At 42.7% G+C, this 25,884-nt stretch overlaps 1 protein-coding gene across 1 annotated transcript in view; it reads right to left on the bottom strand.

Annotated features, from left to right (window-relative positions):
• The window catches only part of LOC127446827 (formin-like protein 2), a 157,541-nt gene that overhangs the window by 65,805 nt on the left and 65,852 nt on the right, over positions 1 to 25,884 (bottom strand). The window contains exon 2 of the mRNA XM_051708093.1: positions 12,559 to 12,642. Within this exon, the coding sequence (XP_051564053.1) occupies positions 12,559 to 12,642 (84 nt within the window). The remainder of the gene's footprint in view (positions 1 to 12,558; positions 12,643 to 25,884) is intronic.

Below are 25,884 nucleotides of genomic sequence, written 5' to 3'. Positions count from 1 at the left end.
TGCAGGACCTCTCAAGCTCCATCAGGTTGGATGGGGAGCATCGGTGCACAGCCATTTTCAGATCTCTCCAGAGATGTTCAATCGGGTTCAAGTCTGGGCTCTGGCTGGGCCACTCAAGGACATTCACAAAGTTGTCCCGAAGCCACTCCTTTGTTATCTTGGCTGTGTGCTTAGGGTCATTGTCCTGTTGGAAGATGAACCTTTGCCCCAGTCTGAGGTCCAGAGCGCTCTGGAGCAGGTTTTCATCAAGGATGTCTCTGTACATTGCTGCATTCATCTTTCCCTCGATCCTAACTAGTCTCCCAGTTCCTGCCGCTGAAAAACATCCCCACAGCATGATGCTGCCACCACCATGCTTCACTGTAGGGATGGTATCGGTCAGGTGATGAGCGGTGCCTGGTTTCCTCCAGACAAGACGCTGGCCATTCAGGCCAAAGAGTTCAATCTTTGTTTCTCATGGTCTGAGAGTCCTTCAGGTGCCTTTTGGCAAACTCCAGGCGGGCTGTCATGACACCAAGTTGATACGGGTCCTCTCTCGGGCAGTTGAGAGGCTCAAGTTAAACTGGTCTCCCCCAAGCGAGCCGGAGCGATCTTGACTTGATGAATGGTTCCATCCGAACCAGTGCAACTTCGGTCACCTCCCCAAATCCAAACATTTACAATCTCCAATGGCTCCATTTGCCATCACGCAAACATCCGTCAACGACAACAGATGGAAAATTACTAATATCCTACAGATTAAGAGCTAAAGACAATTATAAATGTGAAGACAATAATAATACAAATAAATAAGCCTAATAAATTCCCTTGTGTTCCTAAATTAATGCTGCCAAATGTGTGTTCTTATCGAATTTGTGTTTGTATTGCATTTTGGTAATACAGTTAATGCTGCCTAAAGAAAAGAAAAGAAAACTAAATTTTTGGTTCAAGGTGAACGTGTCTTGTATTACTTTATGATTTAATCACTTTTGTTTGTTTCTTTAATACAAAGACATATATTACTGAATCTGCAGAGTTGTGTTCACAATGCATGCAAACCGCGTGGAAATAAAACGAACTAAACTCACAGCACCTCCCGAGATGATCAGAGATCATTTGCAGCATTCTCATAGACATTATTCTTGCAAACAGTTTTCAGACTGTAACAATGTTCGCAATGGGTTTGCAAGGATCAAGCGGGATCCAAATCCAACTCAAACGGTATTTATAACACAAAATTGACTTTTCAGCACTTCACTCAATAATCACACTTTTCAGCACACACATCTTAGCATAGTCTCAGGGTTTGTGTGGTTGCTCTCTCTCTCTCCCTCACTGGCATCTGGCTCACTCTTAAATCCGTCTCCAACTCTCACTGCAATGACAAACAGCTGCTAGAGACAATCATTGCCAGGTGATGATCCTTACCATTCTCATCTCCTGATCTCACTCTCCATTCACAAGCCGGCGCTCAACCACGCCCCCACCACCACACATATGAATGAAACATTCTTTACATGCACGTGTTCCACATGACAGGCTCGTGCTGCATGCCTTTGAACAAACAGCGAATCAGATACAAGCAGTGACAGCTTTTCTTTTGTGTGTTCTTAAAAATATAATAAAGTGTGTTTCTTCAAGTGCATGTCTTTGTGACTAACAGCATTTCTTGTCATGTGTCACTCCGAGACATCTTACAGGTCGCCCGCCTGTTGCGGGTAGATGAGCAAAATAACCCGCACATGAAATACATTTGGATGAGGAGCTTGCGAACTGGTTTCAACCTCGTCGCATTTTGCAGGTGGCGGGTGCTAATTTCACACCCTGGCCACTGTTTAATATATTTAGCGACTTCCCAGATCCATGGTTTTGCCATTTCCCAATATTGTCGATCATCATCTGTTCGCAATTGGCATCGGGATTTTTGAAAAACATCGTCAGTATCCGATTACATCATCATATCACCCAGCCCTAACTCACGCTCAAAGTGTACACTGACGCTGTACATAGCGACGAGTCATTTCCCTTTGGGCAGCTTATCTTTTGGTTGACATCATCTGATGATTATGTTTCTGCTACGGGACTTGATTTGAATGACCTCACGCGTTCTTCGTTCTAACCGCTTTAGCCAGTTCATTTGTGCGTGCTCTCTTTAAAGACTGCACTACAGCTTGCCTTGGCTTCAGTGAAGTGTGTTGGTGATCTTCAGGCCCATGGTTATTGTTTTGAATTCTGGCCTGGCTTTTCTAAAGCCATCCTTTAGCCTAGACAGGGTTATAATCCTAAGGTTTCAACAACTTCCTTCAGGGCTTGCATGCTTCCTCCTCTCCTCCGTTTGAGTCAGATGAAGCACAAATGTTTCTTATGCTTTGACCAGTTAAGACATTGCGCATCTATATTGATTCTATGGTTAAGTTTAGACTGACAGAGCAGATCTTTGTTTGCTTTGGAGGCCATTCAAAAGAGGTGGCCATCTCTAAGCAAAGACTCTCTCATTGCATTGCTGACGCCATTGCACTTGCCTGCAGTTTGCAAGGCATAGAGTGATCCAAAGGGGTGAGGGCTCACTTGGCTTTCTTTCCGGGCATAGGTGAATGGTGTGTCCTTACAGAGAACATTTGTCTGGCGGAAGGCTGGGCCACCCCTCACACCTTTGCCAGGTTCCTTAACTTGGATACCTCTCTTCCCAGATTCTTGCTGTGAAGGAGGGTTGATCTTCAGTTAAAGAAATAGTTCATCCAAAAATGAAAATTTGCTGATAATTTACTCACCCTCAGGCCATCCAAGATGTATCTGAGTTTCTTTCTTCATCAAAACAGAATTTAAGACTTTTAGGATTTCATTTCAGGCCTCCTCCTCTAAACAATGCAAGTGAATATCCTCAATTTTTTGACGGTCCAAAATGCATATTTTGAGTGCATCAAAATAATCCACACGACTCGACAAATAAATTCTTCTAATGCAAACGATTGATTATTTTGAGCACCTGGAGAGCACGCTTGTTTGATTGACACGAGAGCGCTCATGTTTAAGGGGGAGAAGCTAATAGCGCTCACGATTGTTCAAACAGTCTCTATCGCTCAACACACCATCTCGTTACATCACGTATACTCAGGTTTGTATTCGCATGTTTATTTGTTGTTTAATTTTTTTTTTTTTATTAGGGCTGTGAATCGATTCCAAAAAGAAGTGATTCCGAGGCATTGGGAATCGAGAATCGACTCTAACTCTTGGTATCGATTCCAAAGATGGAATCGATTCCGCTCGGGGAAATGGACTGATATGATAATTTTCGTGACCACTGAACTTCTACACGTTCCAGAAGCCTTAACAGCACTAATTCAATTCACAAAAGGATTATAAAATGACTTAAGCTAAACGATCATCAACCTGATTCTGAATCTTTTGCAGTTCGTCAGCCATAAAATGTGCTCCGTTTGTTTAATCTGTATGATCACACAAGCCCTTCAACACATTGGACAAAATTTCTGGAATCGAACAGCACTAGTTTTTATACCCATTTGCAGTCTCTTTATCCTCTTCCTGCACACTGTGCAGCGAGTCAGAATAACTACCGTATTGCTTCAAGGGTTGAGCAAGCGCTCATTCATTAGTGTAGCAGTGTATGTATGATTCACAGCATGCTGCAAAAAAGATCGGCCCTGAATCTAGGTACGATCAGCCGATCGCAATCATGGATTTAAGACGAAAATCGGCAGATTTAGATCGGAGGCCGATCAATCGGTGCACACCTAATTCAGTCATGACCATTTCCGTAAAATGAATACTTCAAGGTATGGTTCCAATACCGAGGTATGGTTCTGTTCTGGGCAAACTCTCTGCCCATCCATGCAGACATGCATGGACAGAGCAGGGAATGCAGCGATAACGGAACAGATCCAGCAGAAATATTACAACACTGTAAAAACATTTAAGCATTCTGAAAGTGCAAAATGGTACAATCCTTCATTGCATAATAGATTAAATGGACACTTAATAGAACTTTAAATGCTGCATATCAAGTTGGTAAATCAAGAACAAGGCGCAAAAATACATTGAACATATGAATTCCAACTGGCAAACATCTGTAGTCTAAAAGCACAGAACAACGAGACAGATGTAGAGATGTAAAGGCAAGCTGCTATACAGAGGTGGAGCTGGGGATGAAGGAGGGTGTTAAGTGCAGCTTGCATCCATGCAATGGAAAGACAGCTAAGCAATAAATAAATGGAGGGCCTAAACAGAACCGCCCTGATAAGCGTCTGAATTGTATTGTAGACGTCATGATCATCTGAGCATCAGCTGATTGCAGCTTGACTCACGTGACCTGCCTGAACTGATGCTACGCTTGGTTTTTGACTGTTTTGGGTCATCAAAAACAACCAAAATAGATTTAAACTGATGTTATGTTATCACGAAATTCAAACTATAAATTTTTATGTGGTTTATATTAAACTTAAATGTGGTGTTTCAAATCGCGCTGCGGTCATTCCAGACGGAAGCACTGCATAGCATTCCTCTTTACTACAAAATTACAGCAAGAAAAACACATGAATTGACATCAGATGGGATGATGAAAGACACAATGCCACTGGCTGAAATAATCATATCTCATGTAATCAACAAATCAGTGTTTCAACCATGGGAAGACGTCAATAACCTAGTTTCCATCCACTTTTCGCGCTGTTTTGTTTTTTTTGCAAAATTTGCCATCTTCTGCCTGTTTCCATTCAAAAGGCCTTTTATCGATAAAAATTTTGTGCGTGATGACGTCATGTTTAAAAAAACACTTTGTCGCTGAAATTTTGGTTTATCGCAAAATAAATCTGCCCTTAGGCCCTTTTCATACAAAAATGTGTGTATATCACTAATTGTGTACCTTTCGCCTCCCAGATGTCCCTAATTTTTTTCCCCTGAAGTTTTGGTAAAATGGGGAGAGTATTGAGACAATTCATTGAAATTAGCCAGCTTACTGTCATTTTAATTTCACAAATAAAGAAATCAGATGAGGAGGAATTGCAATCAAAAGGGAACAGTTGCCCTTCTGATAGGACTGTAATATATGTGTATATGCTGTGTGCACAGCTATTAAAGAAAAACTGATGCGGTGTAATATCAGGGTTTACATATATGATACATTCCTGATATTCTGTTTTGAACAATCATCTAATCTAAAGCATCGCCATCACAGCTGCATTATGTCCCACATATTTGTCCAGCAACTTTTAACAACCAACTGAACTTGATTGTCATATAAAATGAATTTTAGCGTCATAATGCAATTTACATTTTCTGAAGAAGCTCAGCAAATGTGACCCAATGTGAAGAGGGCTAGATTTAAAATATTTCAAAGTTTTAAAATGTTCAAAAGCTCGTTTTCTGAAAGTGAACTCGGCATTGGACAAATAGTCTTGAAAAAATACTTTTTTCATCTGTAGAACAGGGTAAGGCTAATATAGGTTTGTGTAAAGAAAAGGCAAGTATATAGGCCTAACAATATAATTGTTTTGTTTGGTAATTTCTTTTTTTTAATTAATGCTTTTTTTGTTTGGTAATTTATTTAATTTAACACAGGGAATTTTGCCAGCATTTTTTCAAAAGTAAGCTAAACAATAATTTGATAGAATTGGGCTATATGTTAGTGTTCCAAAAAAGCACACTGATGCTTTTCTCCAAGTATTGTGTATTTATTTTTCATTTAAAACATATTTGTGCACAGAAATGATATGTTTTTTTGTATTGTGGGCTAATTCCATGACTGCCGTCTATTATTTTGAATGGTGTGGAAAAGCAACTTTAATAAATAAACGGATGGATTAAATTAATCGCAAAGAGTAGCCATTCATTTGTTCTCCATGCACTTGTTGATGACAGGTGCATGATACGAGATATTTGTGTTGGCACTCCTGGAAGTGTCATGATGCAGATGTGTTTGCAGCATCAGATCTGTGCAGGTATGCCTTTAAGACCAATCCATAACAATGCGAGTAATGCTTCATGTACAGTAAATTGCTTTTAAGGATGTATACCTTGTCGTCATGATTAACACAGGTTAACGATTGGTGTAAATTCTGTCATATGACACTACATTTTTGCATTAATGCCTTTTTTCTTGACAAAAAGTGTTTCCAAACCAGTTTTTCATGACATTTGAAGTATCGACATAGAGTTTATGCACTAGAGTTAAATGGGAAAATATTATTTAGACACAATAATTAGCATTTCCATCAGCTATATCGGTAAACTTTTTGATGCACTACACATTTTGTCGCAAAAAAAAACAACAAAAAAACCTTGGATGGAAACATCTAATTACATCAACAACCTTCACTTAACTGTATACATTTACCTTAGGAAAGTTCTCCAATGTCCATAGTTTGTTAGCTTGATAAAGGAACTGTAGTCAAGAGCAAATAGCAAAAATTTAAAAAACCATCACTGTCAGAGATGCAACAAAATATGCGAAGTGGATACAACTAATTTCAGAAATTTTAGCCAGTGGAAGTGGGATCTCCTTGCGGATGTGCGAATGGAATGTTTATTTTCTCAAAAACAAGGTTTTATGACAGCCAACATTTAAATGATTATATCTCAGCAATGGTTTGGGATATAAGCATTAAAAAATATATCATTATAAAGCTGAGACCTTCCTTTTTACTTTAATGCATAACACTCAAAATGTGATTCTGGGTCAGTGTGACTGAAAATGATGGAGAAGGTCAGATAAAAGATTTATAATTATTTATTCATTATAGAATTTTTTTTTTATCATATTTAAAAATAGGAATATTGGTAGTTATAGCCCATCTACTATGGCATAAACTACAAAAATATTACCTTTAATATAATGAGTTACCTTTTATTTGGATTTACAGTAGCAATTTCAAGTTCTTATTCTTTAAGTTCGTAATGCCTCATCAAAAAAATAAAAAACAACAATAAAACAATAAAAAAAAAATAAATAAAAAAAAAAAAAGGGTCATGTAAAGCCTCTCTGGGGGGCCTGAATTACTGAGAACCCCTGTTCTAAATGATACATGAACAAGTACAAATTAATCTCTCACTCAAGAGATAAATACTATAATTCAATAACATCACTCATTTTGATGTGTGGATTCTATAGAGCTGGTCGTCCTTGCCAAATCCAATCACCGGCAGCACATAACAGAAAAGAATAAGAGACCTAGTTCCCTACAAAACAACACAAGGCCCCTGCTCAAACACAAACATCAGATCGCCCACTGATATCACATCCACATTTAACATGTGTGTGTAAAGGTAACAGGACAGCAGGCCTCTATTGAGATTCTGGAGCTCATTGTGTGGGACAGAGACAAACTTCAAAGGGGCAGAGGTCTATCAAAATACTAATAAGCTTTTTGTCTCAACTCTCAAATTAATGCGCAGCAACATCACACCAACCCCCCTTGTGGGTCCCCATCTCGCTCAAATCTGCATGACGAGTGTGATGTGCAACTCATTATGCGCTCTGCGCTACCCCTTCACACTCAAGTCATAATGCCCCAGACTCACGCTATACCAATAAATGTGCGTGAGGTAGAAAGCTTTAATTCCTGAAAATGAAGAGGACATACCTGTCTGGCAGCCAGAAGTGGAAGGAAACACAAGAGGGGGGGGGGGCAGGACAGCAATAAATGATGGAGATGAAGACAATAGAGACAACTACACTCACTGAGCACTTTATTAGGAGCACCTGTACACCTTTTTATTCATGCGATTATCTAATTAGCCAATTGTGTGGCAGCAGTGCAATGCATAAAATCATGCAAATACACGTCAAGGGCTTCAGTTAATGTTCACATCAACCATCAGAATGGGGAAAAATGTGATCTTGGTGATTTTGACTGTGGCATGATTGTTGGTGCCAGACGGGCTGGTTTGAGTATTTCTGTAACTGCTGATCTCCTGGGATTTTCACACACAACAGTCTCTAGAATTTACTCAGAATGGTGCGAAAAACTGAAAACATCCAGTGAGTAGCAGTTCTGTGGACAGAAATGCCTTGCCGATGAGAGAGGTCAACAGAGAATGGCCAGACTGGTTCGAGCTGACAGAAAGTCTATGGTAACTCAGATAACCACTCTGTACAATTGTGGTGAGAAGAATATCATCTCAGAATGCACAACACACCGAACCTTGAGACGGATGAGTTACAACAGAAGAAGACCTTGTCGGGCAATTTACTAGGACCAAAGTGAGTGTGCATGAATTAAGGATGAGTAAAGTCGAATCGGAATCGACTCCAAAATTTCTGGAATTGAACAGACCTAGTTTTTATACCCGTTAGCAGCCTCTTAATCCTCACTGTGCAGCGAGTCAGGATAATTACCGTAATGACTCTAGAAAATGGGCAACTTAATTTTCATACACGTGTAATTCTTACATATTTTTAAAAACAAAATGGCATATTCATGTGAATTACATTATGTCTGAAAGTTTAAATTCGTGAATGCTTAGAACTGCCAACAACTCACCCTCCAGAGGCCATTCTGTCATGCTTCAAGGGCTGAGCAAGCACTCATTCATTAGAGGAGCAGTGTATGTGTGATTCCCTGCGTGCTGCAAAAAAGATCGGCCCTAAATCTAGGCACAATCGGCCGATCGTCGATCACAGATATAAGACGAAGATCGGACGATTTTGATCGGTGCACCCCTAGCTGCCAGTGAAGACAATACAACAGAAAGATGTGTTGTATTTTATACAGAGCCTGCCCAGTTTTTCAGCCATTTTGGATTTAGAGATATTTTTCTCATTCATTTCCTCCATGGGGATTTCATAAAATCACAGAATGTGAGGCTGCCTGCTTCGAGCAGTTCAGACAGTGGGAAGAAATGTGTGAAACCCTTTTATTTACAGATTTCCTTTTACTTAATTTTACTTGCGGAAAAAGACTGTTGTGCTCTGTTGTCTTAGTATTATCTCACGGGATCCACTTTTTCTCTCCAATCACATTAAATTCAAAATTCAAATTTGGGTGAAATATTAGATCTGTTGTTGTGGCACTGTAGATTCAGTAGCAGTGCAGCACCACCACTGAACAGCATTGCAGGAGACATTGTTATCTTCTATACTTATTATAATTGTCAATGACACTGGCTGGACCAGATAAACACAGTGGAAGACGTTATTTAGCACAAAAAACAAAAACAAAAAAAAAACAGCCAAACAACTTCTGTTTTCTTCAGGAGGATCAGACTGAGGCAATATGTTATGTCTGCAGGGACACACAGTCATCTGACTTACAGACAATGACCCACTTTAGAGCACAGATCACCCTCTCTTGCTCTCACTGAAACACTTGGTAAAAATGTATCTTAAATATCTGACTGAGGCTGCTGGAATTTGTTGGAGTAATGTAAAGATGTTCCAAACATATAAAAAATGATTAAGAATTTATGGTGTTGTTAGGCACAACAACTAGCAGAGATTAGATGTTTATGATTGTTGCATTATTTTGAATACAGCTGATATGCAGTCACAAGTGTGTGTATATCGCCTTTGAATGTGGTTCATCCAGTAAGATTCTGGAAAAATCTGTCTCAAAATGTTAGTTTTACCATTTTGTGACTTTTGGTTTTAAATTAGTTAAAATGGTAACACTTTATTTTAGGGATCATATATTAGACAGTTATTCATGACTAATAACTACAGTACACTTTTTTTTTGTATTTACTAAGCCTTTATTGGCTGATTTCTTGTTCTTGCTTTATAGCACATTTACATTTGCTTTTGTCATAACAATGAATTTATTAGCTAAAAAGTATGATGCAAATGACATCCTTTATAGGTTCTCAGTACTCTGTGAATGTGCGGCTTATAAGTATAAAATACATGTAGAATGCATATAGTATTTCAACAAAGCAGGGAAGGTTAGGGTTAGGGATTGGTGTAGGGTGTCTAATAAGTTCACTGATAGGAAAAAACCAAATGTAAAGAGGCTATTAGGCAAGGGTAAGAAATCAGCGAACAAAGGACTAATAAATACCTTATAATTCTAAACAAGTCTGTAACCAGTCCCTTACAAGTCCAATTATTAGTTATTAATTACTGTCTAATTTCTGATCCCCAAAACTAAAGTGTCAAGCAGTGGCACCTGCAGCTGTCGGCTGTACGCACTGTGCATACCATGAGCACTCACTAAGCTCCGACTGATCTGAAAATCATTTTTCCTGAGAATATTTCAGCAATCATGCTGTGTGTTCCTTATTTATGTCGGCTGTGTAGAATCAGAATCAACTGCATGTGCCCGATTCGTGAATGAATTATTCTTTAGAGTCAGTTCTTTGCAGTGAACTGGCCAAACATGTTAGGCAAAACAGTCTAAATACACTATATATGGCTGTCACGTGACAAAAGAACGAACGACTCGTACAAGAAGGTTCAATCCAGAGATGAACTAATCTTTCTGTTTCTCATAATTTGTCCTTGGCTGCATTAACATTTTTTCCTTATTGGGACTATAATCAAAGTTTGCGTAAGTAGACGTGTTGGGGGGAGTTTGGTTATTGAAAATTTAACATTTTAATTTAATTCTGCTCAAATGAACGAAATGAACTAAATGACTTGAATAAAGATTCGTTCATTTTGCTGAACAAGACTCAAAGATCCAAGTCAGTAAAATGATCCGATCTTCCCATCACTAATTTGAACCTGAGAACTCTGACCTCAGACCTCAGCTCTCTCGTGAACACACATATTGCTGCTTACCGGACACGATGATTTATATTTATAAAGTACTTATATATATATATATTTCCCTCCCCTTTTTCTTCCCAAATTGGAATGCCCAGTGTGCTCTAAGTCCTTGTGGTGGCGTAGTGATTCGCCTCAATCGTGGCGGAGGACGAATCCCAGTTGCCTCCACGTCTGAGACCGTCAACCTGCGCATCTTATCACGTAGCTTGTAGAGCGCGTCACCGCTGAGACATAGCGCATGTGGAGGCTTCACGCTATTCTCCACGGCATCCATGCACAACTCACCACGTGCCCCACCGAGAGCAAAGCACATTATAGCGACCACAAGGAGGTTACCTCATGTGACTCTACCCTCCTTAGCAACCAGACCAATTTGGTTGCTTAGGAGACCTGGCTGGAGTCACTCTTAAGTACTTAAATACTGATCTTTTTTACATAAAAAGCGATCGTATAGCTTTATAAGACATTCACTTAACTACTGGAGTTGTACAGATGATGTTAATACTGATTTTCTGTGCTTTTTGGAGCACAGAAAATCATGTTACCATCCACATCCATTATAAGGACCTACTGAGCGGAGATATTTTTCTATTTTTCTTCAGATGTGTTCTGCTGAAGAAAGGAATTCATATACAGTACTGTGTAAAAGTTTTAGGCACTTGTGAAAAATGTTGCATAGTGAGGATGTCTTCAAAAATAATGACATAAATGGTTTTCATTTATCACTAAATGTCATACAAAGTCCAGTAAACATAAAAAACATAAATTAATATTCGGTGTGACCACCTTTGCCTTTAAAACAGCACCAATTCTCCTAGGTACACCTGGACACAGTTTTTCTTGGTTGTTGGCAGACAGGATGTTCCAAGCTTCTTGGAGAATTCACCACAGTTCTTCTATCTATTTAGGCTGTCTCAATTGCTTCTGTCTCTTTATGTAATCTCAGACTGACTCGATGTTCAGTGGGGGGCTTTGTGGGGGCCATGACATCTGTTGCAGTGCTCCCTGTTCTTCTAATCTATTCTCAAAAAGTAATGTTTGGGAGTTTAAAATGTATATTTCCTACTGACACACTAAAGCTGAAGATATAAATAACCATCTTAAGACAAATGTTTTTGTGAAACATCTTATGTGCCTAAGACTTTTGCACAGTACAGTACATCTGGGATGGCATGAGGATGAGTAAATGATGAGAGAATTTTAATTTTTGGGTGAACTATCCCTTTAACAACATGTCTCGAGACACCTGCGTTCTGCACTATTCGTTGCGCAGCATCTTGTTTTACTAGCACAGGAAAGCATTCGGTCTAAACGGCCTCTTATTCTTTTAGAAATGCTTTAGCCACTTCTTTACTTGGTTAGGTTTCTGTGTGTACCTTGAGATGAAATCTTGCAGATGCCCTTGAAATCACGTTACAAAATGTGCAGCTGTTTTTGCACTGATACTAGACTATTTGTTCATTTGTTATGAATTTGCATCCATCAAGTTCAAAGTAAAAAAAATAAAAATAAAAAAAAATATATGATATATATATATATATATATATATATAATTAGATGAAGTACATTTGTAAAGTATTTAATTCACAGGGATATAAAAAATTATGCTTTACCATATATAGCTTATAAAGTTACATAAGCTAAAAGTTTTTCATATATACTGTAGTTTATATAGCTAACCCATTTTTTTCATTAAATTTCTAGCAAAAATAACAGTATCATAATTTATACCGTTACCATTATATAAAATTACTCATACCATGATATAAGATTATGGTCATAGCACACATCCCTTGCATGAACTTAAGTAAAGACTGGTATACTGTGAGAAAGAAGGTAGAAAGGGCTGGACATTTTTTTACCTGGTCACAGATGAGTTCCCACTTCTTCTCGTTGTCATACTGCCGTAGTAATCTTGCTTTGTCTGGAGGCAGGTTCATTGAGTTCTGTATAAACACACACACATTGACTGGAGTAAGTACCAAAAGATGTTACAAGGCTATCAGAAAAACAGACATAACAAGACTGAAAATAAATCAATCCAGATCTCATAGCTGACCTCAAAGCTAACCCATATGGACCAAAAACTCTCAGTTTTAATTTCCTTGGTGGTCTTTTGGGATGTTTAGACACATTTACACAGATACTGATAAAAAAGCTGATTTTTATTTATTTATTTATTTTTGCATTACAAAGCTCACAGACAAAATTCAAGTGAAGTGAAGAGTGCTTTAGTATCACATACAATGCAGTTTACAAGAGGCTTTAATAGTGTCATGGAGTGGACTGAAGTGGAGAAATATGTGCATGTGCTTGTCACTCCCAACATCGATTTCAAACCATCTTCCACTGTGTGTCTGTATATAAAATGTGCAGTTTCAGCAGAACAGCAGAGAGAGAGACGCTAGGGGCTGTATGTGTAAGCCAGCATCCTCTTCCTCTGCACACAGACAGCTGCAAGAGCTGCTCAACAGCACCATTAGATGCAAATACTCTAAACATTTCCATCAGGGCAGAAAGCTATACTTGATTTAGGAACCTTATCTTATCTTACAAAATCTTACTTTATCTCTAGTTAGGAAATCCTAAACCATCCCATCGAGTTTGGTAATCAACTCTTATGTCTGTTAACAAGCAACCAATGATGCGCAAATAGCTACAGTGAAATAGACACAAGATGAAAATGGAGAAACAAAATCGAAGCGATTTTAATTTCAAGGCTGCAGAAATAAAAGTTTGATATCTACATTATCATATTTCATCTGTAATTATTTATTAGTGTTTTGTTGTCAAAGCGTAGCACATCATCTGAGTCTTCCAAAAGGTTTCCACCATCAAACATCGCTGCTCTTCATTTTGTATCACTAATAAATGTAATGCCATTCTCGGACAGTGCTATAGTTATGATCCACAGTATTGTAATGTGACTTTTACTGTTGGTTTTCAAATAAGTTATCAGTTAGGACGCCAGTGGGGTTGTCCTAAAGTTAGGACACTTTTTTAAAAGATTTTTAGCAAGTTAGGATGATTCTGCAACACTCTTTTCCTATCTGTAGTTCAAATAAGATAATGCACTTAAGAAATTTTATTCTGTAATAGCTTTTGTCTTAAATGAGATCTTAACTGAAATTGCCATGGTTACCAAACAGAAAAGATAAGATTCTAAAGTTAGGATCTTTCTGTAATACACCCCCAGGTCTTTCCTTCAATGTAAGTCTATAGTGGAATTTACACAGAATGCATTCTTGTGTTTTTAACTGTAATTTTTAAATGTAAACATGCACTAGACAGACATTTTTGGCCAGTGTGATGCGTCTTTCTGTGTTTTCAGCATATTGTGCAATGAGCACCGTATTAAGACAGTATAATGTAAAAAGAAGTTCAAATTTTAAAAATGCATCTCGAGACCCCTGTTTACTATTTCCTTCTGCTGTGCTGCATCTAACTGTATGAACAGCCTCCAATTTTATGGTCCGAAAGGTGAAAATCGTAAATCCAATCTCGTAAGTCAGAGAAAAGTAACAGGAGCTTATCCTGTGTGAACAATGATTTTTTCATCCATTTTATCGCCTGACGGGTGTAAATCCTAAAAAAAAAAAAAATGTCATCCATTTTATCGTCTGGAGTGAAAATTGTAAATCCAATCTCATAAGTCTGATTAAAGTTACAGGAGCGTATCCTGTGTGAACAGCCTTCAAAGGATGTTTTCGCCCATTTTATCGTCCAACAGGTGAAAATCGTAGGTCCCATCTCGTGAGTCCAAGAAAAGTAACAGGAACGTGTCCTGTTTGAAATGCCTCCAACAGATTTTTTCATATATTTTATTGTCCAATTGGTGAAAAACCTCAATCTAATCTCATAAATCTGAAAAAACTAACAACAGTGTGTCTTGTTTGAACAGCTTCCAAGGGATTTTACTCCATTTTACTGTCCAATAGGTGAAAATCCTTTAGCTTTTTTTTCTTTGTGTTGGAAATTATCTCCACAATGTACATGGAAATATTTATACTGTAACATACAGCACATTTGCACATATGTACACTCAAACTCTAAACGTGCTGAGGTCACACCTTCACCTCCCTCTCTTAGCTCTTACACAAGCGCTGTCCCCTCCATCTGCCCTACTTACACACATCAGCTGCGTGGAACTCCCCCAAAATACTGCAGTCACCAGAGCCCCATCAGTACCCCACCCATCTAAGCGAAACTCACACCACCCAACCAAACACAAACACATAAGCCCATCTCCAACTGTGAGCTGATGGCAAAACACGGCCAGGGCTGTTACATTACATCTTCAATTGGAAAAGCTTATTGTTCAGCAGCTGTATTATTTATCTGTGTGTGTTGTTGTGGGCTGCTCATGTTGTTTTTTCTCCATAAAATTCTAGAGAAGCAATACGCACACAGGGAGACGCTTTAAAGGGGATGGGTTTGTTGTCTTTTCCAGCCTCAACACAGTAGCTGTTGACCAGAAAAAAAACAACACTTCTGATCTATACACACCAAGACAAGCCATCATACTTGTTATGAAGGCTATTTCTACCGCATGTCTTTAGTGTAAAGACAGATAGTTGTCTAGCGAGAAGTTGACACACTGCCACATAAATGAGACAAAATCTGCATTTACAGTAATGCACTTAAAATGGAAGTATATGGGGCAAGGCACATCACTGAGATACTGTAAATACACACTGTTAAATACTAAACTGTATACTGACAGTACAGCCATCAGACTTAAACATTATACATGTTAACATAAGACTAGTGTGATAAAAATAATTTACCTTGTAAACTATGTCAAATTCCAATCCGAACTTTCAACTCCTGTCATGACTATGCAAAGCTGATAAACATGGTAACCTTTACACGATATGTGCAAGAATACCAAAAAGGGAGATGCCGTACAAATCCTTTACATATAAAATAGTTTTCTACAATACTAGATTGTGATTTGTCAGTGGTGACCTTAAATATTTGCGTTAAACAATATTTTAATAATGACAGCAAAACTGTATCATTTAACTTTCCCTAAGGCAACCTATGTCCTACATAGCTGTGTATCACTCTGTACTTTCTTTCTTCTCACATAATAAAACAATTTAAATTTAAATCAATATTTCAAGTCCATGTATTGTTAGGTAGCCATGTAATACATGGAATAATGTACAGCCAGACAGTCATAATTGCCTAAATAAACCCCTCTAGGGTGATTAAAAACCGTTCAGGGTTTCTGATCACAAAGTTGGGGTTTATTTTGTGAAAATTACTGAATGACTGTGCATTATCCCTAATATAAAGCACTTTTAGCAGCATGGAGCAAACTACACTTACAGGAATAATGTAATGGATAACCAGATGTTCATCCACCTAGAAAGTAGTCCCACCACTAAAAAGAATATTTTAGACTCTATAGACTCTCTAACTTTACAGCTCAAAAAACACACATTTATTTTACAGAACAATTTATAAAAGCACTTTACCGAAAATATGAGCTTGACATTTCCTCTCGTAAACCCTCTGAAATGTCTTGCCCCATAGACTTCCACTGTAAGTGCATTATTGTAAACACATTCGACAGCATTGTACAAATGCTGTCCATGAAACTTTACTCATATTGATCCCAGAACATTGATTTAAATGTTAAAAAGCAAGAGGTTTTTACTCCATTTTGAGTCACAACTGCTGTGACCATGTTTGCAAATGAAGGAGATCTTGACCTAGCGTCTTTTCAGAAGAGCGAAACACAAAGTTTCTGGCTCTGCTCTTGTGGAAAAACATGTTGATAAAGGTTGTGTAATGAGAAATTACCATGACAACAGACAAACCCAAATCTAATATACGAGGGATTATGTCTGACAAATGAAATAAAACTCTGCAGAGTCACAGACACACATTTAGTGGGCAAAACCATTTTGAAATTGCACAGATAAATGTGTGTTCTGAGCTGATCAGTCATGCCAGTTTAAGCCAAGCTTTCATTTCCTCAGAGACAGAGAGAAAGAGAGAGAGAGAGGATTCCAAACATAACAGTGTAGCACTACAACACAACCAACCCAATTCAAAAACACTTAAATAGCACATCCAGTTCAGTTTATCGGTCATATTTGGAGACCACTGTTGTCATTAGGGAAGGACCACTGATATATAAATAGACATGGATCGCTGATGCAACGTTAAACTGCCAGCAGGCGGTGAAGCCACCGGAAGTGTTCGAGCGGCCATCTTGGTATGCCCAAACTCTCATAGAGCATCAATGACTGACAGGCGAAAACACCCCCGTTTCACCATCTCTGACCTACAGATACTGTGGATATGAGTTGCATTTCACCCTCTAGTGACAATCATGTTTAATGTTTGATTTGCTTGTTATGGATAATATTCGTTACGAGGGAGAAGATACACGCAGATCGCGATATCAGAGCATTCACCTGATCCGGTGTTCAGTCTATCAGTCCAGCACAACAATCACCATAGGTAGTGGCAAAACTGTCCACAAGTTGTAAAGTAAGTAGGAAAAGCTGTAATATCTGCTTGTTTAAGGTGACAATACGTCCTACCCCCAAACGGGACTTAAAAAAGTCTAAATCGCCTTAAATGCCCGGGATTTGCTTGTTTTCACATTGAAGTGCTCTCTGTAGTCAGTTTAATTCATTGTCCTCCAGTCAAACCCATATCAGTTTAATTTTAACCAGCTTTGCTTTGCGTGTCTCCCTCAAACTCAGCGCCCACTGAACGTGTGATAGAGAGAGAGTGCGTGGTCTTATTCAAGTTTCCGTGAGAAAAAGGCAATTTTTGATAAAAACATAAAACAAGTGACTCTGAACAAACACTTCGATGATCACAATAAATAAGTCTGAAAATGTCCCATGTTGACAGCATCATCCACAGACCTGTTTGCTTGGTAAGCAAACTGAAGGGGGTCTAGCAGGGGTCCAGTGATGTCCTTCAGGTAGGCCAAAACCAGTCAAATGACTTCATGACCACAAGCGACAGCAACAGGTCTGTAGTCATTAAGTCCTGTGATTTTGGGTTTTTTGGGGACCAGAATGATGGTGGAGTGTTTGAAGCAGCAGGGAACTTCATACTGCTCCAGTGATCTTTTGAAGATCTGTGTGAAGATGAGGGCCAGTTGGTCAGCACAGACTTTCAGACAGACAGGTGAGACACCGTCTGGGCTTGAAGCTTTCCTAGTCTTTTGTTTCCGGAAGACCCAGCACACATCCTCCTCACAGACCATAAATGCACATTGATTAGCAGGAGGGGGGAGAAGGGGGGTTCCAGGAGGTGAAAGTATACTTGATAATGCTTTTCAGGCCTTTCCATACAGATGCAGGATCGTTGGCTGAAAACGTCCTGTTACTTGCGTAACCTCCGTTCCCTGATGGAGGGAACGAGACGTTGTGTCAATGTAGTGACACTAGGGGTCACTCTTGGTAGCCCGAAACACCTCTGGTCTTTGATAAAAGGCCAATGAAAATTGGCAAGTGGTATTTGCATACCACTCCCCCGAACATACGGGTATTTTGTGCTGAGGAGCCGAGACAAGGTCCCGGCCATTTCAGCGGGTAGTTCAGCGTTGTGGCAGGAGGGACACAACGTCTCGTTCCCTCCATCAGGGAACGGAGGTTACGCAAGTAACCAGGATGTTCCCTATCTGTCACTCACTCGACGTTGTGTCGATGTAGTGACACTAGGGGTCCCTATACGAAACGCCGCAACTGGCTGAACTGTGTTACGTGTACTGGCGGTGTGTGACGGGCAGACCACTGTGTGCCTCGTAGCCAGCACACCAGGCCGACACGTAACCTCCCCCAACGCTGTTATGAGTGATGAACGGCATTTTGGGGACAAGTCGACTGCCCAAAAGATAGAGACAGGCTAGCCCAGTCGTGGCCTCTTATCCTCTTTTTTTTTCTCTCCCCAAAAAAAAAGGAATTAACTGACTGAGGCCACCAGGTCTATGTCGGGGGGGTGTTCCTCCCAAAGGGAAGACACCATGGAGACCACACCCTGCCCAGAAAGAGGGGAGGTATTTTGAGTGGAAATACGTCACATGGTCTTGCCAAACTTTGTCGGAAAGATGTCATGTGGAGAGGTCCCATGGTAGGTCCTACCCTACAGGGGAGGAGTTTATACAAACATGGAGACTGGGGCAGAGGGGCCTCTGCCCAAGGAAGACGCAGTTTACCAACAAGGAAACGAATTTGCAGAAGATATATGTTGCATGGTGTTACCTATGGGGAACCACCACATGTGGAGCACCTACCCCAGTACAGGGCTTAGTTAGCACATGTACTGAGCCAGCAGCGAGTTTCTTCGTGAACTCATCTGCCACAGGGCTCGGAAGAAATCATCCAGGGAACACAGTTTGTGAACACTACTGGGAGTCAACAGCACTCGTCTTCAGCTCAGGGGAGGTGAAAGGCACTATGCGCAAGCGATACACCCGGCCAGCTGTCCCGGACTTACCTGCTTGAGCATGCCACTACACAGGATGAAACCGGTTTTACCCGGAGATTGTAGAACCTCGCAAAGTTGTTGGGATTTGCCCAGCCCACTGCTCTGCAAATGTCTGTTAGAGAGGCGCCACTGGTCAAGGCACAGGAGGCCGCCACACCCCTGGTAGAGTGGGCTGGTAGCCCTGCCGGGGGTGGCACGTCCTGGGCGTGATATGTCATTGTTATGGCGTCAATGAGCCAGTGGGCGATCCTCTGCTTGGAGACAGCGCTTCCTTTCCGCAGTCCACCAAAGCACACAAAGAGCTGCTCAGAGACTCTAAAGCTCTGCGTGTGATCCAAATAGATGCTTAAAGCACACACCAGACACAGCAACGTCAGGGCTGGGTCTGCCTCCTCCTGGGGCAGTGCTTGCAGGTTCAGAACCTGGTCCCTAAAAGGGGTCGTGGGAACCTTGGGAACACATAGCCTGGTCGGGGTCTCAGGATCACATGAGAGTAGCCCGGACTGAACTATAGGCACGTTTCGCTGACAGAAAACGCTTGCAAGTCTCCTACCCTCTTGATGGAAGTGAGCGCAGTCAGGAGGGCAGTCATCAAAGAGAATGCCTTAAGCTCAGCTGACTGCAAGGGCTCAAAGTGGGCTCTCTGTAGACCCTGATGAACTACAGAGAGGTCCCATGAGGGAACGAGGTGCGGTCTGAAGTGATTCAACCTCCTGGCACCGCTCAGGAACCTGATGATCAGGTCGTGCTTCCCTAAGGACTTACCGTCCACTGTGTCGTGGTGTGCCACTATAGCGGCTACATACACCTTCAAGGTGGAGGGGGACAGCCACCCTTCCAACCTCTCCTGCAGGAAGGAAAGCATCCGACTGCGCATCTCTGGGGGTCTTCGCGTTGGGAAAAACACCACTTAGTGAACAGACGCCACTTAAAGGCATACAGGCGCCTAATAGAGGGGGCCCTAGCCTGAGTGATCATGTTAAGCCGCTTAAGACTTCTGTGTCCTGTCCAGGGGCCAGACATGGAGATTCCAGAGGTCTGGTCGCAGGTGCCAGATGGTGCCCCATCCCTGAGAAAGAAGGTCCTTCCTCTGTCACGAGGAGCGTGAGGTCCAAGAACCATGTCTGGGTGGGCCAGTAGGGTGCTACCAGGATGACCTGCTCCTCATCCTCCCTGACCTTGCACAGGGTCTGTGCAAGTAGGCTCACTGGGGGAAATGCATATTTGCGAAGTCCAGGGGGCCAGTTGTGTGCCAGCGTGTCTATACCAAGAGGTGCCTCGGTCAGGGCATACCAGAGTGGGCAGTGGGAGGATTCTTAGGATGCAAGCAGGTCTACCTGTGCCTGCCTGAATCAACTCCAAATCAGCTGGACCACCTGAGGGTGGAGTCTCCACTCTCCCCTGAGGGTAACCTGCTGTGATAACGCATCCGCTGCAGTGTTGAGGTCGCCTGGGATGTGAGTGGCTCACAGCAACTTGAGGTGCTTGATGAGACGGCAGGGAGTTGTGACATACAACGGGAGCGCAGACCATCTTGACGGTTGACATATGCTACCATTGCCATGTTGTCTGTCCGAACTAACACATGTTTGCCCTGGATCAACGGCCGAAACCTCTGCAGGGCGAGCAGAACGTAGCCACATGCCCGTCCATGAGCCAGCGGCTGTGTGCCTGTTGCATACAGCGCCCCAGCCCATTTTGGAGGTGTCTGTCGTAACCACGACGCGCCTGGAGACCTGCTCTAGAGGAACGCTTGCCTATAGAAACGTGAGGTCGGTCCAAGGTCTGAAGGGGTGGTGACAGAAAAGCATGATGGCCATGCGATGTGTCCTGTGGTGCCATGCCCATCTCGGGACTCGAGTTTGAAGCCAGTGCTGAAGCAGTATCATATGCATCAACCCGAGCAGCGTGGCCACCGCTGAGGATGCCATATGCCCCAGGAGCCTCTGAAACAGTTTCAGTAGAACCGCTGTCTTTTATCTGGACACCTTCAAACAGGTCAGCACCGACTGTGCGCGCTCATTCGTGAGACACGCCGTCAATGAGACTGAGTCCAACTCCAAGCCGAGAAAAGAGATGCTCTGAACCGGGAGGAGCTTGCTCTTTTCCCAGTTGACCCGAAGCCCTAGTCGGCTGAGGTGCGAGAGCACCAGGTCCCTGTGTGCAAACAACACATCCCTAGAGTGAGCTAGGATTAGCCAATCATCGAGATAGTTGAGGATGCGAATGCCCACTTCCCTTAGAGGGGCAAGGGCTGCCTCTGCAACCTTCGTGAAGACGTGAGGGAACAAGGACAGGCCGAAAGGGAGGACCTTGTACTGATACACCCGACCCTCAAATGCAAACTGCAGGAAGGGTCTGTGTCGAGGTAGAATCGAGATGTGGAAGTACGCATCCTTCAGGTCTACACACAGCAGTGATGCCGGATCTTGATGCCGGACACTCGCTAGAATGCGTTTTTGCGTCAGCATCTTGAACGGGAGTCTGTGTGAAGCCCGGTGCAGTACTCGCAGGTCCAAGATTGGCCGCAACCCACCGCCTTTTTTCGATACAATGAAGAAGGGGCTGTAAAACCCCTTCTTCATCTCGGCTGGAGGGACAGGCTCTATTGCATCCTTCCGTAGGAGGGTACCGATCTCCGCGTGCAAGGTAGAGGCGTTCTTGCCCTTCACCGAGGTGAAGTGGATGCCGCTGAACCTGGGCGGATGCCTGGTGAACTGAATCGCGTAGCCAAGTCGGGCGGTCCGGACCAACCATCACGACGGGTTGGAAAACGCAAGCCACACGTCCAAGCTCCGGGCGAGGGGGACCAAGGGGACAATCTCGTCGGACGCACCGGTGGGTGGGGCCTCTTGGCGGGGCGGAGCCTGAGGTGCCACACCATGTCGTGGCCGTGCTGAGTTCAAGGACATCGAAGCACTTACCTGGCTCCTTGTGACCACCCCCGGAACAGCCTGGGACGGGGAGGAAGAGGCCTGTCCTCGTGACCCGTGGAGACTGTCACATCGGGGGTGGATTTGTGGCACATCTGGGCACGCAGGGGCGGGGAGACCACCGCTAAGCACCAAACCTGCCAAAATGGAGTGGTGGACAGTGGTCGTGATGACGGCCGTGCACGCCGGGTATGTGACCCAGGGAACAAGGAAACCGCTGTTGCTGAACTCTTAGGTACCGCAGCAACTTGGGCATGCGGCGCGATTAAATGCAAAGGTAACAAAAGATTCTCCTCCCGGTACCTCCACTGGGGGATTGAGTGGTCTGCTTACCAGCACCAGAGCAGCGGGTTTCGTTGTCCCTGGGTCACCCGTCTCAGGGTCACTTCAAAGCCTTTCGCGGGTTCTTGGCGGCCGGCTGCGGTGGAGCCGGTGCAGTCACCGCAGGGGGACGCCCTTGGCAACGAGCAGACAGGGTGCGGAATCTTGAGCCGCACCGGGGCAGGATGTGCCGGATAGCCTCCGTCTGCTGCTTCACCGCTGAGAACTGCTAGGCAAAGTTCTCGACGGTGTTGCCGAACAGGCCAACCTGGGAAATGGGGGCGCCAAGGAACCGTGCCTTGTCGGCCTCTCCCATCTCAACCAGGTTGAGCCAAAGGTGGCGCTCCTGGACCACCAAGGTGGACATCGCCCGCCCGAGAGACTGCGCCATGACCTTCGTCGCCCGGAGAGCGAGGTCGGTCACCGAGCGCAGCTCCTGTATCAACCCTGGGGCGGAACTACCCTCGTGCAGTTCCTTTAGCACCTTGGCTTGGTGGATTTGCAGGAGAGCCATGGTGTGCAGGACGGAGGCGGCTTGTCCAGCGGCACCATAGGCTTTGGCCATCAGGGACGACGTAAACCTACAGGACTTGAACGGGAGCCCGAGCCAGGTGGCGGCGCTCTGCGGGCATAGGTGTACCACGAGCGCCTTATCCACCGGGGGGATTGCCGAATAGCCCTTGGCCGCCCCACCATCGAGGGTAGTGAGGGCGGGGGAGCTGAAAGATCGGGACCGGTCAGTAAAAGGTGCCTCCCACGACCTTGTCAGCTCCTCGTGCACTTCCGGGAAGAAAGGAACTGGGGCGGGGCGTGGCTGTGAGTGGCGCCGTGAGCCCAGGAACCAATCATCAAGCCACGAGGGTTCAAGGGAGAGCAGAGGGTTCCACTCTAGCATGACACTCGCGGCTGCCCGGGAAAGCATGTCCGTCATCTCCGTGTCAGCCTGTGACTGGGCGACCGCACCCGAAGGGAGGAGTCCAGCTGAGGCTTCCACGTCCGACTGGACGAGCCCGCTCTCCGATGCTGCACTCGAGAGCTCATCACCTTCGCAGGCTCCGAATAAGAGGTCGAACTCGCTGTGAGACGAGCCGGCAGACTCGTCCGGAAGCCCGATCAAAGCAGATGAGTGTGCTGGGGAATGGGAGGTCAGTGGGGGGATACCCGGTGGAGGTGGTCCCATTGGGGTCCCCAAATCACCCCCAGTGCTAGCCGCGCTGGCCTCATTTAACAGTGATCGTGGCCGTCAAAGGCGAGAGATAATGACCGCAACCAGGAATAACACACAAATGGAAAGGCATCTTTAAAAAGACATTCCGTGTGTGCTGCTCTTTTAGAGAAATATACTCTTTTTTAGAATATAGTCTTTTATTTCTGCCGAAGTGCCCAGGGGCGTTCTCTGCAGTGCACCAGTGCAGAGGGGGGAGAAGCCGCTGAAATGCGTCGTCAGATCCAGCAGAGGTGAATGAACAGCCATGGGAATTCAGCACAGTGAGCATCGACCGTTCGGCTCTGAAGAGAAAATCTGAATGAGTGGTTACATACCAGCTCCTTTTATACCTGTACGTCCGGGAGAGTGGTAAGCACTCGCCAATTTTCATTGGCCTTTTATCAAAGACCAGAGGTGTTTCAGGCTCCCAAGAGTGACCCCTAGTGTCACTACATCGACACAACATCGAGTGAGTGACAGATAGGGAACTGGTTTTTCAGCTTTTCAGAGTAGCTTCTTATAGCCACTCTGATTTCCTTAGTCAGTGGTGTTTCTGGCCTGCTTGTACAATATTTTATCCCCACTTCTGTAAGCATCCTCTTTGGCATGATGAAGCTAAAGACCTCTTATATGTCACAAAAAAAATGTCATTCCTCATGACATGAACCCTTTAAAGTACCACTACTACAGCTAATGAAGACCCATTTCTCTGACAAATTAATTAAATGTTTCTGTTCTTATACATAATCTAAAGTTTTTTTGCAATTATGGATAGAGCTATTTAGCCTATTTATTTGTTGAATATCTGTCAGTTATACTTTTAAAGGGCTGTGTAGTCTGTGCTATTTTCTTTAATGTTAGTTTATGTACACATGCAGAAAGACATCTTTGGCCGTTGCTTTGCATCTTGCTCTCTCATAGTGCGCGGCAGTAAGGCTAGCTTACCTGTTAGAAAAAGAGTGAGTGTGCTAGTTGATTGGCCTAACATATAACATGTCAAAGGAACTACCAGATTGGGTCATTAAAATACAGCATACTGGAATTGGCTAACAGATTACAGGTTCAAAGGACCTACCAGTTTCTGCCATGTGGAGTTCCATGACTGAACTTAAAGTCATTTCAGCTTTTACAATGAATCACAAGACCCCTGTGTTCTTTTCCATTTTGATGTACTCCCTCTACTTGTTTTTGAACACATGAATACATCCAGGATGCTACAATGAGCAGTCCTCACAAAGAGAAAAAGTTCTTCAAAAATTCTAAGTTATATAAAGTTATATTCAAATGTAGCATCATTTATTCACTACAATGCAGAACCTTCTTAAAAAAGAATGATGTTTCCAGGAACAAATCCTTGGTTAGGCAACTGATTCTCTCTGTGTAGTTATGGTCATTTTGACCTTGGCAGCTGACGATTACCTGTGTTTAAGTGTGTCCTTTGGGTCTGTCCTAACTGCTCAAAAATCCAAATAACCTCCTACATATCTACCCCACCCTACCCCACACACCACTAAACACAGCTCTGCCAATTTACCCCGCATTAACAGCAGAGAACATGAATAAGAGGGAGATATCCTTGAGAAAGAAAGAAAGAATGAAAGAAAGAAAAAGAAAGAAAGACAGATATGACTTCTAGTTTGTCATTACATGAGTCATCAGAGAGGGCATAAATTCCATCCATCCATTTATCTCTCCGGCAGTTCTATAACCTCACAGAAAGAGAATACTTGAACACATGCTACAATTGCCATGAACTCTACACATTTTGACAGGAGTGTAATTAGGGTGCTCTGGCAGGTTTTCAAAAATATATTTTTTAAAACAAATGAATGTATTATCCCACACACTATGAAGTGTTTCAAACTAAACATCACTGCTGTGTTTAGTCTCAGATTAGACCTGTGCTGTGTTCTATTTGTAGAATTCTAATGAATTACAACACAAAAGCCATAATCACCAGTCATTACATGTCAGAGGGCTGTTTCCAGATTAGCTTTTGTCTTTAAAATTATGATGCACATTATTTGACATTATGAAATCTGTGAATAAACTCTCAAAATTTGCATAAAATGTAATATGCTAGGAGGAGGTGGATTTTCTAGAGTTTCATATTAGTTAAAATGCACATTAAAGTGATGGTAACGGCTTATTCGCATGAACGATGATGTGACATGACCATTTGCACGTTGGTCTTGCTTACAATGAAGGTCTCACCAACAACTCGGTACTCGGCACAATTTGCAAGCTTGTAAAGCGTGATGGCA

Source organism: Myxocyprinus asiaticus, chromosome 10, assembly GCF_019703515.2.
Source record: "Myxocyprinus asiaticus isolate MX2 ecotype Aquarium Trade chromosome 10, UBuf_Myxa_2, whole genome shotgun sequence".
Taxonomy (NCBI): domain Eukaryota; kingdom Metazoa; phylum Chordata; class Actinopteri; order Cypriniformes; family Catostomidae; genus Myxocyprinus; species Myxocyprinus asiaticus.
The sequence above is the reverse complement of the archived record's forward strand: the minus strand, read 5'-3'. Positions and strand labels throughout refer to the sequence as shown.